Source organism: Pogona vitticeps, chromosome 3, assembly GCF_051106095.1.
Source record: "Pogona vitticeps strain Pit_001003342236 chromosome 3, PviZW2.1, whole genome shotgun sequence".
NCBI classification, from domain to species: Eukaryota; Metazoa; Chordata; class Lepidosauria; order Squamata; family Agamidae; genus Pogona; species Pogona vitticeps.
Genome location: NC_135785.1, coordinates 172,191,402 through 172,209,545, shown reverse-complemented (window position 1 = coordinate 172,209,545; position 18,144 = coordinate 172,191,402). Strand labels below are relative to the sequence as shown.

The window sequence follows — 18,144 nt, the reverse complement described above, 5'->3', positions numbered from 1 at the left end:
CAGTATTTATTGGTTGAAAAAAAAGTGGAAATAAAATGTACATTTTATGCCAAAGCATGTGGGAAGAAGCAGGCCGTGAAGCACAGATACCTCATAAGCCAGGCATTAAGAATTACTCCTTTTGAAGTTCTTGTGGTATTGGCCTGAGCTTATTCCTTGGTGCATGGCTTCCTGCCTATTAAAACAGATTATGTGTTAGCTGTATCTAAGTAATGAGTTCTTCTGATCTATATTCACAGTGCTTAGTGAAGTTAATAAGTAAGACTTTTAAGAGTGGTTTTACAGAAATCTGTTTGATGCTTCTGTTGCTCAGAAGTACAGATATAAGGGGCCAAAACCAGCTATAACGTTTTAGCATTTAAAAAAAAAAAACACCCAAGGTTTTAAAAATGTCAATTTCATCAGCTGGTGGGGGGGGGCTGGAGTCAGAGCAAGTATAGAGAGGGACTGTAACTCTTTTTCCATCCACTGAATTCCTGGGGTACCAATGAATGCAAACTGTACCTTCAGAGAAGGGATTTCCCTCAGGATCTTAGCAGGACAGAAGGGGTTTAAATTCTCCTTCCACTCTTGTTGTAATCTCTGGTTATTATCCCAGCCAAAAAGATGGAAGTTAAATATACAGTAATGAGGTATTGAATCCTAGGCAAGCGTAGGTTTGATATGGTCAAAAATATATCTAAAATAATAGAATTTTGTTAACTCTGTTTTTAAGGACAGTGGCTCGGATTTGGATTCCCAACAGCACTTTAACACACTTGAATTAGGTGTGCCGATTCTCAACACAGGTCGCACACTTTCTGTGTCTTCTCAAGGCTCACACAAATCTCTGCCTACATCCTTATCCAGCACAGCAAGTAAGTTGCTATTTGTATTAATACTAGTGTCCTTGGGCATGCCTCTAGCTTAGTGTCCTCTAGCTTAGACAACCAGTAGCTTCCTAATTTATTCTACTAGACACAAAGCAGGGATGGACAATTCTTGAAAAGATATTGAATATTTAAAAAGGTAGTGTGTGCACAACTGTAATCCTTGTGCTTAGTGAATGGAAAGCCTCACAGATTACAGGGGAATGATGATGCTTTATGTCTTTTTCTCCAAGACTTTAGAGAGCTGTGTTCTTCAGGTCTTTTAGCAGCCATGGCTTGAAGACGGCCATTTCAAGAAACAAAACCAATAAATGGGCTTTGGGGATCTTAAAAACTAGCAAATTTTATTTGGCATATGTTTTTGTGGTCTGCTGCCAACTTCACCCACTTAATGGATCTGGGTATCTGATGAAATAGGTACATAAAGCTTATGGCAAATAAAGCTTTGCTTGTTTTTAAGGTATCACGAGAGTCTTAGCTGGTTTTCTTAAGATTGACTAACAATGGCTGTTTCCCTGACATTATTTAAAGAAGATGCCTGTACAGTTGAGGGAAGCAGTACAAGTACTCAGAACTCTACTGTTCTGTATGTGTTCCTGTCATACAACCAAGACGAAGCTGGTGTTCAGTTTTACAAGTGGAAATGCAAAGCAATCCAAACTGATACCCTGAAAGCAGCAAACTAAACTGTGCTTGTACGTGCAGTTCTCTACACGGCCATGTCCTTTTTTTGATCCCAGCACATCTCAGAAGTAACAGGAGGACATTTACGCATGAGTAACTCTTGATTTCAGTTCAGCACTAAAGTAAATAGTGTGACCTTAGAGAATCCTCTTGTGATGGGTTCAGTAATAATGCATTTGCACTGTAACAAATTCAAAGAACTGCAGGCGGGATTACGCATACATGCAGTGGGGAGAAAGCCCATATTGTGAGGGGCTTTCCCCCTCCATCTAATTTTGTTTTTAGTTATTTGTGGTATATTTGTTCTGTTGCAGGCTTCCTTCATAGATATTGCTGTGATTTGGTCCTTCTATAGATTGTTATTACATGTTGTCAAGTTGCCTCCAACTTATAGCAGCCCTATGAATGCGCTATCACCAAAATGTCCTGTCCTCATCAAGTCCTGTTCAGCTCTTTTTAGCCTGTGGGTTCCTTTAGAAAGTTAATACATCTCATATCTGGTCTTCCTCTTTTCCTGCTGACTCCAACCCTTCCCAGCATTAATGTTTTTCCCAAATAATCTTACCTTCTCATTATGTGCCTAAAGTATGACAGCCTCCATTTCATCTTTTGCCTCCAGAGATAGTTCAGGCTTGATTTGGTCTCGAACCTACTTATTCATCTTTCTGGCAGTCCAAGGTATCCACAAAGTTCTCCTCCAGCACCATAATTCAAACAAATCAAATTTTTCCCCTCAGCTTTTTCATCACCCAACTTTCACATACATACATAAATGGAAATGCAATGGTGTGGATGATTTTGGCCTTGGTCTCGACACATCCTCACACTTGATTTCTTCTGATTTCTTCATTGCTGCCCTTCTGAGTTGCAGTCTTCTGAGAGTCTCATCTTCCAGCATTATCTATGGCTTAATTTTAGACTGTCTCATGGGGTTTTCATGGCAAGAAAAGTTCAGCCGTAGTTTACCATTGCCTTCTTCTGCGCTGTACTAACAAAAGTTAGCTTAACTATCACTGCTGTTGTTTGTGAAATATCATCACTTTGAGCTGCTGCTACTGCCCAATAAATGCCCTTCAGAAGCTTCTCAGCCTCCATCACCATTGGAACTATCCATTCTCTTCTGCTGAAGAGGGTGGATGCATCTTAGTCTGGTGCCCCAGCTGTGAACATTTCACCTTGGTGACCCTGCTAGGAGTCCCAGGCTCATAATGGGGTCTTGCCTCCTGGTGGCATTGATCCCGGCTTCTCTGACACACCCAGACCCTCTCACCACATTAAGGTGTGCGTCCAAGAAGGGTGGATGCCCATGAAGGGTCTTCATAGAGCAATATTCATAGATATTGCTGTGATTCAGTCTTTCCATATATAGTAACAGCTGTAATAAATCTGCTTTAAATGGCAATGATTTACTAAACCGATTGTACTCAATCCTTGACAGCCACAACAACAAAGCCTTTCCCAGAGTCTCCCTCCTTGCAAAGAACCTCCCCTGTAGTAGAGCAAGACTTAACAATGCAGAGATCCAGCCAGCCTGCCACTGCTCAGGTAAGGATACAAAGTTCATCAGCCAAGTGGGCAGAAGCATTCATAGAAATTCCATAAGACTAATGTGTACCAAAGAAAGAGAAGGCTTTAGTTTAGCCCTCAGTGAGATGAAAAACATTGTTAATTAAGATCAGCCATTTCAACAAGGGCCATATAAGTCTTCCTGTGAAGGGGAGGGGGTGGCACATTTGAAGAGGGCCACAGACTGGAAACAATTCTTCACATGCCACTTTATAATATTCATTATGCAACATGTACAATCCTAATTCGGCCTATATTTCATATTGCATTTATGGCTGTGGTAAAAAAAGGAAGAAGAAGTTGAGAGTGGCTGTTTAAGATAATCAGTTATTGGAGTCTTTTTTTTAAGGGTGCTGCTGCTCATATTATTATGATTGGTAAATATTGGCGAAAGAATTTTCTCTGCAGGGGACATTAGTCTGTAGAATGCCCTGGCCAGGGAAATCTGCCTGGCATCCTCCTTATCCTTATATACTTTTAGAACCCAAGCTAAGACCTTTCAGCAGGCATGCCATTTAAACTTTGATTTGTTGCTTTTATTATTGTTTCTATGGCTACCTTTCTAAAGCATTAATTTTTTTATACTGAAACTAGCTATCTTAATGTTTTGGCTGCTACATTATGTAATAACTTGGTTTCATGATTGTAAATCACCCCAAAGTAACTCCCCATCTGGATGATACATGCATTTAATTAATAAATAAACACATTTTTAAAAACCCCTGAAAGCATAGGAACATTTTATTTACATAAACCTCAGAAGGAAATGACATTCCTGAAATATGCTAAAATTTGTTCCAGCTAGTCAATGTCTTTCTTGTAAGAGCTGGAAACCCCTTTTAAAATTTATATTCCCAGAATCCCCAAGCCAGCACTAGTTTTGCTGGTGATACAGGAGAAGGGTGGTTTGCACTGTGATCCCTGACCACACCGCCACCTGTGCTGCCATAAAATTAAGGGGAAATAAACTGGATGGTGGATAAAGGGTTCATTGGTGGCAGAAGCGATCAAACTCTTTTGCACTCTTGATCTATTATGAAGTCAAAGTGCAAAACAGAGATTTAAAGAAAACATGTATATTCTAGCTATTCATTAGTTCACAGGGGGATAGCTTGAGGTGAATTCCAAATCAAGCCAAGAAATTCTAACCCAATCTGAGGATCATTTGAGTGTAGTGATAACACTGTTCTTTTATGATGAAGAATGGCTGTTGTAGTTGAGAAGATAGAATGCATATTTGGTTTAAGCATTCTAATGACTAATAATGTAACAAAAACAATAATATCCTAGAGGGGGAAAATGTTACATTTTAAGAACCAAAACTCCGGTGAAGATGTCTCCCTTTTGTAGTGAACAGAAAAGGTTCCATAGTGCCCCAAGGGGAAAGCATGTGTACTAAAGCATGCCAATTCCTGTTATTTTGCATACAAGTAATCTAGGACAGCTTATACAATAGTTACTATACTTAGCAGTAAAGGAACATAGCTCTTTATTTTATTTTTTATTTTATTTTTTTGTTCAAGCTCTCAGATCATTTTAGCATGTTCCAAACCATCAAGGACCAACTGGAGCAGCGGACTCGCCTACTGCAAGCCAATATTCAGTGGCAGCAGGAGGAGCTGCAGAAAATCCAACAACAACTCTGTCTGGTGCAGGATTCCAACATACAGGTTAGAAGAAGAATACTCCAAAGTATATATTTTTTTCACACAAATTACTTTGATCCAGCTGCCATACTCTTGTAGAGCAAATTACATCTGTATAATGGTGACATTACCAGCAGGGGGATATTGCTGGGAATTAAAGAGTTTTACCTTTAATTTTGGGGTTCACATAACTCACCTATAATGTTGGGATCTGCAAGATGAGGGGAAGTAGGGGTCTTGCAGATGAAGCTTGTCTCGGGATCTGCAGATGAAGCCTCCCTCCCCTCTTGACCAGCAAGGAGAAAGGAGACAAGCGCTCAGGTGTATGTTTCAGGGCGGGATCCGGATGAACTAAACAGCGTGCTCTCTAGCATGCTGTTCAGTGAGAGCTCTCTCCCTGGTTTCCTCACCCCCGTTTATTATCGGGATCTGCATTTGAACAAGTTAATCAGAAACTATTCTCAACAGAGGCAGTTAATATCCTGAATACACAGGCATGGTAAACAGAGGTAAACAGAGACAGATAAATCCTAAATACACAATCAGGGTAAACATTCCTGAATACAGAGCAGGGTAAACATAGACAGATAACATTTTTAAATACACATGAAGTTAATGCAAATTACCCAGAGACAGGAAATTATCTTAGATACCAAAGCAGGTTAATGATCATCCTTACTGGAAACTGACCTCTGCCCAAAACAATGTCTGCTATATACATTGTAAACGCATACAATTTCCCAACACTATAACTCATCTGCAATCAACCTCAGTGCAGGCAAGTCAGGAAAGCCTCAGAACTGAACCAGAAACCCTTTAACTGCCACTAGTCTGCTGTTCCAGACTGGTAGCACAGTCTGGCAGAGAGACAGCTAGCAATTAAAAAGTTCTTCCTTTCATCCTAGGGCTCACCTGACTCATGCACAACGAGAGTGATTGCAGGTGAGTCATGAGAGCCCCCAAAAATCAAAGGATTACCAGCAGTCTATCTCTGCCAATGATATTATTAAGCACAATTTATGGTGCAGAATAATAATAATAAATGTTTATTGCGGTCATTGACCAGCAAAAGTAAGATACATAAGAACATAAGAACAATATAAAAGCATTAAAAACACTAAAAACACAAAAGCACTAAAAGCATCTATATACATATATACATCTTACTAGATATCTCTTACCTCCCTATCATAGGCCTTATCTATGGGCTATTACAGCTTGCATAGAATGCCAGATTTGTTATTTTAAAGCTCATATAGCCTGTGTGATCATTAATTGGTGTACACCAATTTACAGATTCTATAACTGCACTTTAGGTGGAACCTTTCCTTCACGGATTTTTATTGCAGCAGCACAGAACTTAGCAACTTTTGTCAGCATATCGGAATTAAGCCCAATATATCTGCCAGGGCATCGCCCTGTCAGCAAAAGCTGTGTGTAGTGTGCCTCTGATCGTCCAGGAAATGCCCTTATGTAAGGGTCAACATGGACTTCTCGAATGTTAGAATAAAAAGCACAGTGAAGTAACACATGGGAGATAGATTCAATCTCACCAGAGTTACAGGGGCATAGACGCTGAGTGTCAGCAGATGGTGCAGAATTTTGGACAATTGTGAGCAATTCTCAATGAGAATCAGATTTCCATGTATAGATCACGTTTTGAGGGACTACTGCCTGCATACAGCAGTCTTGACACTTTCTTTGTTCCAGAAGTGAGAGGCTTTCTTCCAGATATATTTCCCATTTTTTCTGTTTAGTGGTAGGATAGATCTGTGACAAGTGGATCTGTTCTTGCATTTATTTGGGTGGTCTTTGAATCACCTTAAAAAGACAATAAGCATACAACAGTAATTCATAGCCAAGGTATTTTCTGCAGGAAAAGCTTCATTGCTGTCAATTCAGCTTGTCTCTTTTCCTTGTGACACCTTTTAAAAACAACTGCTGTGGGCGATGAGTTCTTTCTGTTTGATGAGCACACATGGTTAAAATGTCTGTTTTCTAAAGGGCATGTGAAAGAGAGTTTTTCACTTACTGTCTTTCTAAAGTGATGCTGTCTGTTTCCAGATATGTGACATCTTATGCTTCTATGTCTTTTGTTTCTTTCTTGAGAAAACTAACAAGACTGTCAATTAGAAGTTGTTAGCAATGACGCTTCTCATGTCATAACATAACTTCTCATGCCACATATGTGCACTTTCTGGTTTATGCAGAGTTCACTTGGTGTTTAGTGATCTGGTCAAGCCTAGATATAGTTATTACAACTGAAATGCCTTTTATAGAGACATAATGTCAGAACTAACTTTCTTACTTACTTACTTCTTTACTTCAATTTTTGGTAACCATTTTGATGCCCCTTCACTTTCATTGGTGTATATAAAATTATGTTAAAGGTACATGTAACATACAGAGGGAACCTCACCGGGAGGGGGGGATTAGCTAGGGAGGACCAGGAAAAAGATGGTCAAAAGAACTTGATATTAACCACGCACTACAGTTCCTCCTTCCTGAAACTGCTTTTCCATAAACAACAAGATGGAGATTGTTAAGTGAAAGAGCTGAAGAATGGGTTCTGTTCTTGAAAACTGAATTTTAGTTTCAAAAATCAATATCAGTCCTTAAACAGATGGTGTAAGGTTTTATTTGCATCTATAGCTTAAATCCAGTAGGTAGTCCTAATTAGATTAATTCATTGGCCTGATCCTGTCACAAAATACAGTGGGGTCTTGACTTGAGAACTTAATCCGTATTGGAAGGTGGTTCTCAAGTCAAAAAGTTCTCAGGTCAAATCTGCATTTCCCATAGGAATGCATTGAAAACCATTTGATCCGTATCTGCTCTTTTCCGTCCATAGAAACTAATGAGAAGCTGCTATTCCGCCTTTGATCACTAGAGGGGGATATTTTGTTTCTTTTTTTCTTAGGTCAAGAAAGGTTCAGGGAAGGCAGGGAAAATACAGTCCAGGCAGGACAGTACCAGGCAGTCTGAAGACTGTCTCCCAATCCACTCTCTAAACGCTGGGAGGAGTGAGGAAGCAGACAGGCACCCTTTTCACTGGCCAACAGTTAACTGAAAGTTCACATTTTGCACTTTCCCTGTCTCCCACGTGGGTTTTTTCAGTTCTTAACTCAAATCTAAGTATGTAAGTCAAGTCAATATTTTCCTATGAGAGTGGTTCTTAAGTCAAAATGTTCTTAACTCAAGCCGTTCTTAAGTCAAGACCCCACTGTACCGCATACTAATCATGTAAGCGCTTTTCATATTTTGCAAGCAAGCTGTCCTGTGACTAACTCTACAACCTGGGCATGTCTGAACAACACAATCGACAGCTGGAAAGATAACACATACAACTTATGTAATTTCTTCTTTCAGCTGCATGGCACCAACAGGATTCTGGGTATTGAATCAATGGGAAATTGGTGCAACAACACATGTCAATTCCATTGATGGATTTAGACTAAAGATGGGTATGATTCTTGGTTTGGAGGCTCATGTGGGTCCATCGGCATGACACAACTAGTGCCTTACATTCCCTTCCCCCTCTCATGAGCTGGTGTGCACTGCTCTTCTCCTGTTCTTTGTGTGATTGTCCAATTGGAGCAAGAGCTTGTGTTTTCCTCCTCTGCCTCCCCCAGCAGCCACCCACTCAGACAAGGAGGCATGGCAGAGATCCCTGCCTTTAAGTGAGCAGCTGCCAAAGGAGGCAGAGGAGGGAAGCACAAGCTCTTGCTGCAACTGGACAATCATGCAAAGAGCAGGAGAAGAGCAGCTGGTGAGTAGAGCCAATCAGGGGTGGGCATGGGGGAAAGGAACACATGGCACCTGTGGTGCCATACCGATGAACCAGCACAAACCTCCGAACTGAGGTTTGTGCCCATCTCAAATTTAGACCATTGTATTTCAACCTCAGGCAACAAATCAGCCTTGACCCATTTTCTGTAATATTCAAAGAGCAAAAGATTTTTTTATTATCCAGTGTTTAATTCAGAAACTGGGAAGTGCTATGCCTTGGGCATTCTTAGTCTTTCCTGCTAATTCTAGATATGCTGAAGGTGGTTGTATTAGAAATGTACTACATACATATGGGCCCTTTTTCTACTCCAAATCCTAGTATTACAATCATTTTCTACAATCACATAAACTGGATCAAACTAAGCCCTGCCACTGCCACACTGATACTATTCAAGATGTGATAACTTGAAATGGTTTGTGTATTTATTGCCTTATTTGCCTACCAAGAAGATGTTAACCCACCAAAAAACCCTAAACAATCCCACCACCACCCTTTTGATCTTCTAGATGTTTTTACAACAGCCAGCAGCACCTCCAAGTTTTAGCAATCTGCTGCAGACAGGAACTCAGGGGAAGTCAGTGGATGGTTTGCAGCAGCAACAGCAACAAGAAGTTGTTTCAAGACCTCACCTTCAAGGGCAAGTTGTACCTTCTCAGGCAGCAGACCGTCAACTGTTAAGAGAAGAGAATGTCCTATCTAGCCAGGTCAGCACCTAGAAATGTGAAGCTTCCATATAGAGAAATTATTGGGGAAACAAAATATGCAGATATTGTTTAATTGATTAAAAGATAATTGTAAAAGCAGATTTGCCTACCCCTCGGGCTGCAACTACACTGTTGGGAAAATATGGGTTGAATCTGCAGTGACTCCTGTCGTATTTCACAATATCAAGTCCTACTGCAGTTTAACACAGTCCCCGATCTGGTTCTTTTCTGCTCTGTCTTTTAAAGATACGCTGCAGTTTGGGGCAATACTGGACCTCCCCTGTTTTCCTGCCAGTTGTCTGTCAGCCCCTTAACTGTCTCCCTTGCTTATGCATGTTTTCAAGGTTATCTTTAACTTATTAAAGGTGAGTACTTAAGATAAAGCAGAAGGAGCCCCATGCTATTTGGGAGGCACTTTGTACAACCTCCAGGGAGTTCAAGATCCAAAGCTGTGTTCACCTCTATCCACCTCCCCCGCCATTCATGACCCCCCTCACTCTCCTTCCACTGCTGTTTTTTCTTTCTTCTTTCCTCTCTTGCATCTTTGTTTACATCTGTGGATGTGTGATTTATTTTTTGAAACCTATAATTAAATTGTACATCCAAAGATGTACATTAAATCCTTTTAAAAAAATATATAAAAGAGGGGTGTGAGAGAGGGACATAACATTCCCATCATGTAATGTTGTGCCCCTATCCCCAACATGCTGACGGCAGCAGTGTGCATGCTGGCTCACACCGGATTAAACATGGCCATGTGTTACAAGCAGTCTTGCACCTGTTTGCAGCTCACTTGCAGTATATACCATTTTCTCCACATATTTGTGAAGGAGCAGTTCCAGTCTTAGTTTTTGACCAAACAGTTCTTAAACCAATTTCAGCACTTTTATTTGTTTAATAAGTTCGGTTGCATGCTTTTGACATTACTATCAGAACAGAAGAAGGTAGATCACTGAACTAAGATTTTAGTGGCTGAAAACCTTTTGATGCAACTAGGATGCTATCATCAGTCCATGATGGTAGTACCAAATTGAACTGAAACTTCCTATTCCTCTCCTCTTCGAGTTTTGAAGCTCCTTTCAACCTGAGGGAACCTTTGGGAGCCGTAGTACTGGGAGCATGGCTGCCGAGATCTGGAATGCTTTTGCCGATCTGGCAGCAATTGCTGGCCGTTAAAGGCTGAAAACCTGTAGCTTAGTGTAGCAAGTTGCACAAGAGTTCATTGAGTCAGCAGGGATTTAGTGTGTCAACCTCTTCAATAATTTCCATTAATTCAAATGGACCTGTTCTAACTGCGACTTGCTATGCTAAAGCATGTTGCAGGTAGAGAAGGACCATTTGAATCAATGGAACTTATGGAAGAGTTGACTCACAAAATACCCACTGATTTGGTGGACCTCCTATAATGCAATTTACTATGCTAAGCAACAGGATTTGAGTAAATGTTCTCTTAGAAGTGTCTTTCTTCCCATTACAGTGGTGCTTTGCTTGACGAGGATAATCTGTTCCAGCGAAATTTGTGTAGAACAAAATAGTCGTCAAGCAAAAGTAAAAAGCCCATTGAAATGCATTGAAAACGGCTCATTGCATTCCAATGGGCGAAATACCTCAGCGTCCAGCGAAGTTCCTCCATAGGGCGGCCATTTTCTGGTGCCTGTAATGCGAGGAATCCGTCCTAAGCACAGCAGGGAGCTATTTTGAAACCCGACGATCAGCTGTTTTCTGATTGTCGTAAAGCAAAAAACCAGTTCCTGAAGCAGGGAACCGATCATCATGAAGCAGTTTCCCCCCATTCAATCATCATTTTGCGATCGCAATAGCGATCGCAAAAAACACATTGTGAAGCAATTTCATCATTAAATGGGGTAATCATTAAGCGGGGCACCACAGTATAATAATATTGTATGCAGGGAGATCTTTTGATCAGGACGAAAAGGCTCTCATTAGGCAGAGATGGCTATTCTTACATTTTGTGGAGAGATGTCCACCAGCTGTGGTCACAAGCCACTCTTGTCACAAGGTGACTGACTGCATTCCTACAAATTACTTAGGCACAATTCTCTTCCCACCAGAACACTAGAAGATAATGTCTTAGAATTTTAATGTCTATACGTGCACATTCAAAGGCTTCATATACAGCACCTCAGTAATCCTTCCAATCATCCTGTACATTAGGTCAAAGTTGCTGTTCCCCCATTACAGATGCAACAGAACAGAGGTTTGGATGGTTACCCAGTGTGTCAATGGCTGAGATTAGGTCTGAAGGAGGACTTCCCAGCTCATACCTTTAACTACTGTGCCACACCAGCATAATGAGACAGAAGGAAAAACAATACATACTGCTGAGGGAGGTACATCTTCTGGAAAGATGTCCTGATTAGCAAATGTGCTGATGAGAGCTATCTGAGTCAAGCATCCTACATGTTTAATAAAAAGCAATGGAACAATTGTCCTGGCAGGTAGATAGAAAAAGTGACTCCAAAATAAGTCATAAACCTCCAGTCTGTGACATATGGACACACCCCACTTACAATTACTGTACATTGGATCATAAGGACAATCCAATGGAATTGTTTGTTTCCATAAAACAGCTATAAAGAACACTTTGGGGCAAATAGTATCCTATGTAATAATGCTTAACTCTTATCGCAACGATTGCAGTCTATGATTCAGTTGAAATTCTGTCTTTTGGATGTCATGTCCTTTCATTCTTTCCAACAAGTTTTATGTGGATTTATGTTTTTGCTTTACTTGTCCAACCCACCACTCTAGAAAAACAAACCAGTCCCCAGAGTCTTACCATTCTATGCTTTTAGGAAATAATCCTTATCTTAAAATCTAATAGGAACATTTCTTAAAACTATCCCCTAAGAAAAGATAGGATAACTAAATACAGTATGGGTCTAGTAATTTTGTGAAAACTTTCAACTCCCCCCCCTTCTGTTATACTTGTGCAATAAACACAAAATGTTTTATTTGTTGTAGGACAAGAACTCAGCGAGAACTTCTCAAGGGATGCAGGAGGGTTGTCATTCTTCCAGCAGTTTACAATTAGGCAACACCTCTGTCCTCCCACAGTCTTTGAGTATAGCTCCATCTCCTGCCATTCTACAGGATAGCAACCACCAGCATAATACTCCAGATTTTGGTCATGACCGGCAGTTGAGGTAAAAGAATTATAATGAATTGGTGGGATATGTGTGGGCATTTAGAAAAATCTAGAAGCAATTGTTATTCAAATATGAACAATGAATTGTTGTGATTACTAGATGTCGAAAGGTGTGTCAAGGTTACATTGCCTCTAAAGTGAGGTGGGTAACAGACAACCTGTGAGCCACACTCAGGCTCCTGGGACCCAAATGCAGCCTCCCATCATCCTTGGACCCTTTGAGCCAATCCTACAAGCCTCCTCCCCAATTTAATTTTTTCAAACCTTTTCTTCTGCTCAGAAAATCTCATTGTGCCACTCAAGGGCATTGACAGCAGCCCCCCAGCACCCTTGGGTCTCCCACACCATTAAAAAAAAAACAAATTAAAAACAATGTTGGCCACTAAATGACACAAGGGGCTTCCTTGGTTTGAAACTGCTCTCCCCCCAGCAACAACCCATTTCTGTTAGAAAACACTTATTCAGGATGGGGGAATCGTGGGAATGGTCCGGTCCTCTAAGGTCCAGGGATGAGAATTCCAGACCTCTGGAAATTTCTCATTCCTGGTCATTGCTCTCTGGGTTTAAGGTTGGTGCTTACCTCTGAATCCCTAAACAGCTTGTGACCCAAAAAATACATACCTCTCTCTGTCTGTCATTTCCTTAAGACCTGCAGGAGAAGATCTTCAGGTAACTTTGCTGTTATGTACCATCAAGTTGCTTCCAACTAACAGCAACTTTAATAGTTTTTTTAAGTTATGTAAGAAAACCAGATAAGGCTTGGTTTTACCATTGCCACCTCCATGGCTGAGCAGAAATTTGAATCCAGATCTTCTGAGTCCTAGTCTGACACTCCATCCACTGAACCACACTCTCAGGGGAACTAGAGGAAGCACCTTCTCTGTTGTGGTGCCCAATTTCTGGAAGATTGCCCATGACTGATGCCACTTGCAAAAATTTTGATGTTGCATCATAACTTTTCCATTTACTTGAGAATTTGAATCTGGTCTGTTTATTTTATTATATCTTTTGTATCTTTGAAAGCTATTTTATTATTGCATTGTATTACTTTTTGCATTCTGCAGTTACACACCTTCTTATATTTATTGATTACACCTTTGATTCCTACAGATGAGAAAAGGTTTACAAATATCCTAATTATCATTTTTTAAAAAGGTAGACTTAAAGGGCTGAATTTAGACTAGGAAGCTGTTGAACTGAAGCTAGTCGTTAACTCACTTTTCAGTTATTTTAGTGGGTCTGCTTTAAATATAATGAAGTCTGCATTCAACTCTTAGGACTTTTTACAGCCGAGTATTGTAGCAGGCACTTTGCTACCAAAAGCTTCAGTGATGTGTATCTGCTAAGTCAAGAACAACTTTCTTTTTATAAGAATGGGTAGGCTTTTTTGATAATAGGACTGGAAATTCCTTTGTTCAAGAACTACTTAAACTTTCCTTCTGAGTCCAGTCCATGTTCAAGCCTCTTTTCTTCTATGCTTACAACTACATAATGCAGAATAATTCTTCCATTTTTAAAATTGATTTAATTACATGAAGTCAAGTTGACTTCAATTTGTGGCAATCCCGGGTTTTTTTTTTTTAAAGGTATAGAGTACTAAGAAGTGTTTTACCATTCCCTTCTTCTGGGGACATTCTGGGACTGTGAAGTTTGCCCTAAGGCTAAACAGGCTGGTTTTTCACTAAGGAAACACAATGGAGAATCACTCCCATCTTCTGGCTACACAGCCAGATACCTAAATCAATGACCTTCCCTTTTTAGAGTATTCAGATTAGCCGGCCTTCATCAACATTAACCTGACATCCTTTAATTTCTTGTTTTCTAGGCTTTTACTCAGTCAGCCTATTCAACCAATGATGCCTGGATCTTGCCATGCAAGACAATCATCAGAAGTTGATGCAACTGGACACCAGGCAAAGTATGTAATATATCATTGTATGTAATAGATGTTGAAGCTATACTATGAAGTGTCTCTTAGAGCTGAATCAATTGGGATCGCTTGTGGTCTGCTTGCTTCTCCTCCATTGCTTGTGTATTCGGTTTCTTTCAAGCCATTTAGCTGAACACATTCTAAGACTAGGATAACCAATGAGGTCTGGTTTTTGATAAAGGAAAGACTTGTGTTTAATAATGATGCTTGAAACATAGTCCTGAACAAAGGGTACAGAGTCTGCAGCCCTGAGGTCACATACAGCACTCGGTTACTCCCTGTGCAGTCCCTAAAATCATTGGGATCCTATGACTTCAAAGGAGATTGCTAGAGGGATATAAGGTTACTGATGCTGGGGGAGGTCTTTGTGCAGAAGAATAAAATATTGAGTATTTATGCAAGTTGTATATTTTCCTACTCCTGGACCTGTGGTTCACAACCTTGGCTTCCCAGATGTTCTTGAACTACAACTCTCAGAAATCCTGGCCAGCATGGCTGGTGGTGAATAGAGATGGGGGAATCATCTTTGTCTAAAAAAATGAATCTTGCCGGGACAGCTGGCCAACTTGATTAACTCCCGCCCCAGTACCCTCTGGTCCGCATACTGTGCAGTGCATGTGGCCAGTGTCATTATCTGCATGCCAAGCACGGTAGTAACCAGCTGCCAGAGACGGAGCTCCCTGCTTGCCCGGCTGCTCTGGCAAGGGGGTGGGATGAGAAGTCTCCCCACTCAGCCACGGAGTGGCCAGGCGAACAAGGAGGCGGGGCTGGGCTACTGCTGTGATTGGTGTGCTGACAATGATGCTGGCCAGAAGTGCTCTGCACTGCACTGTAAGTGAACCTCTGGGTTCTGGGGGCGGGAGTTAACTGGGCCAGTGACCTATGCTGATGGGATTCATCTTCATAGATGAAGATGAATCTGCAATTTCTAGTAGTGAAGGTTTCTGGAAGTTCTAGTCCAAGAACATCTGGAGACCCAGGGTTGAGAACCACTGGCCTAGGCCAGTGGTTCTTAACCTTTGTTACTCGGATGCTTTTGAACTGCAACTCCCAGAAACCCCAGTCAGGACAGCTGGTGGTGAAGGCTTCTGGGAGCTGCAGTCCAAAACTCCTGAGTAACCAAAGGTTAAGAACCAGTGGCCTAGGCAAACTGGCCACAGGGCCAAAGTCTATGCAGGGCAAGGCATTTTACAGCACTAGGCAGAGATCTAACAAACAGAATCCTACTAGCAAGTTCATTAAGAGGGAGGGATTTTCATGGGAGGGGGAAAGACCAAAGCCAAAACAGTTTAAAAACGTTTTACATGAACAGTGAAAAAATATTACACTAGGCCCGTAATATCAAGGCTGGGAGAAGGCCCAGACTTCTCCTTAGGCCCAAGCTGACAACCACCTTATTCTGAGAGTTTAGCTTCCTGAGCCCCGGGGGTGTTTAGAGTCCATAGGACTTAGCATCTTTCTCAGATTTAGAGGATTCCAACTTACCCTCAGTGGAGGACTCATCCAGAAGGGCCAGATTCATAGGTATATGTGCATAAATTACTTACTGTAAGTACATAAATCCTGAGTCAACAGGTCCCACTGTTTTTCTTTCTCTTGTCTAGAGTGGACTGTGCTGCAACTTCAGTGTTTATTCACAAGGCCTTGGCTGAAAGAAGTTATGACTGTTCTTTCGACAGGTATTCTCAAAGCCTACAAGCATTCGAAAGTTTGGAAGTGCAGTCATCTGGCACTAGTACTCCTATTGTGCTGATGGGACAAGCGGTATTACACCCCAGATTCCTGGCAGCCCAGCCTTCCTCTCAGGCTTCATCTTTGCAACCTATGCATCAACAGCAATGCTATCTTGAGGTGAGCTAGAAAAGAACTAAAATATCTCACAAGTAAGCTGCCCTGAGTATGTTTCAGCTGAAAGCAGCATATAAAACTTCAAAGAGGAAGAAATGAAATCAAGGAAATACCCTGGAAGTCCTGTCAAAAGGAAAGTAGATCTATTTCGTTATTTTAAAAAAACCCAGAATCAGTGGACAGAGTCTTGTTTAGCACAGTAAATTGCACTGGAGTAGGCCCATTTAATCAATGGAGATGGGATAAGTCACTTCCTGGATAAATGTCATTGATTTAAATGGGCCTACTCTCAACTGTAACTTACTACAGTACGGTAAATTACAGTCAAATGTAAGCCCATTTGAATCAATCGAAATGATGGAGGAGTTGACTCACTAAATCCCCCTTGAGTCATTTGGCCTACTTTAGTGTGATTTCCTACATTAAGCAACAGGATTTTGGCCATGTGTGGTACAGCATGGATAGAGCTCCTGCCAAAGCCAGGCAAGGCAGTACTTGGGTTTTTTGGGCCACATATTTGGTTATAAATTATGTCTTGCGCCGGGCAGATGCCTCTTGTATCAGACTCAGAAAATCTCCATTAACACATTGTACATTAAGCTGCAAGGCATGGACATGTTCCATGAATAACACCCTCCTGCCTTCCCCTCCTGTCACTGAGGGTAAATGGCTGCTGATTCTCCACAAAGGGGTGTGTTGGCTGAAAGACTCAGTACAGTCTCTGCTCTCTCCATATGCTTCCAAAAGTATACATTTATTTTTGTAATCATGAGGAGGTCTACACTGACTTTTTAAAAAGTTCTTTTTAAATCATTCATAGCTGGAATTTTCTGTTAAGATTTTGAGGTTTCCTGCAGCTATTGTTCTGTGCAGTCAAAGTGATTCTGTCTTATGGTGTCCCTAATGAGGCTATCAATGTATGTAAAATGTTCAGAGAGGTGTACCATTGCGCTTCCCCTCCATGTGTTCCCATGGCCAAGCAGAGGTTTGAGTCCTCATCTGACACATTTACTTATTGCACCACACTGGCTCTCCTGCAGTACTCCTTTTTCCTTTGTCTATCAGCTGTTATTGTTTACTTGCTCTAGTTTATATTTACACAAACATTTGTTTGACTATGGTCAGTTGTAAAGTTCTAGCACCAGTAGAGTAGTAAGAATGATTACAATTTTACCAACAAAACAGAAACTACAGAGCCACATGGTCCAATTTTTACACTTAGTGCAAATTGTTAATGTTCTCTTAGTTGCATTAATTCGTTTAGAATCCATTTGAGCTATTTTTCCTTAAATGATATATTGTGGTGTAGCCTTCTAGTAATACCTCTGCATTGCTTCCATTGATTCAAACAAGTCTTACACAGGAGAGCTCCCTACTGCTGATGCTTGTAGTCTACGATATCACTGAGGAAGTTCATTGTTTGGAGATCTTATCTTCTGTGTATGGAAAAACCTGCTCACATTTTATGTACACTGTGCTAACTTCAATTACTTTTAATGTGGCCCTGCAGGAAACTTTGCAGCATACTGCCAGATCATTATTTCTAAATCTAAGTCTAGCACATTGTGTTTGTCAAATGAATTTCCTTTAGTTTTGTGGATCCTAATAACTTCCTTTTTCCCTTTGTTTTTTCCTTTTTCTACACAAATATGCCTTAAAATTATTATGTTTTATTGACTTCTCCCAGATAATCTTCCATTTGAAAAGAAAGTTGGCTATGTTTCTCTCTAAAATGGTGGACATGAAGTAAGGTGAGACTAGAAAAGCCTAAATATAGAGAAGAATACCTACTATAAAAGTGCCTAAATCTGCCCATGAGCAATAAATACATATAGCACACGTGACTTACAGAGAGATCTTCAAGCTGTATGCCTGCAGTTATTATGAAATGAGTTTCACTGAATTCAGTGAGAATTATGCTTAGTAACGTGCTGCAAA

At 40.7% G+C, this 18,144-nt stretch overlaps 1 protein-coding gene across 3 annotated transcripts in view; it reads left to right on the top strand.

The window, feature by feature from the left end:
• The window catches only part of NPAS2 (neuronal PAS domain protein 2), a 77,526-nt gene that overhangs the window by 57,691 nt on the left and 1,691 nt on the right, over positions 1 to 18,144 (top strand). The window contains exons 13-19 of one of the 3 annotated variants that reach the window (XM_072994492.2): positions 716 to 857; positions 2,992 to 3,098; positions 4,643 to 4,789; positions 9,062 to 9,259; positions 12,245 to 12,426; positions 14,254 to 14,346; positions 16,038 to 16,209. In XM_072994492.2, the coding sequence (XP_072850593.2) occupies positions 716 to 857; positions 2,992 to 3,098; positions 4,643 to 4,789; positions 9,062 to 9,259; positions 12,245 to 12,426; positions 14,254 to 14,346; positions 16,038 to 16,209 (1,041 nt within the window). Of the gene's footprint in view, positions 1 to 715; positions 858 to 2,991; positions 3,099 to 4,642; positions 4,790 to 9,061; positions 9,260 to 12,244; positions 12,427 to 14,253; positions 14,347 to 15,962; positions 16,210 to 18,144 lie in introns of all 3 variants that reach the window. The other 2 variants (XM_020805625.3, XM_078390304.1) reach the window with 2 other exon arrangements.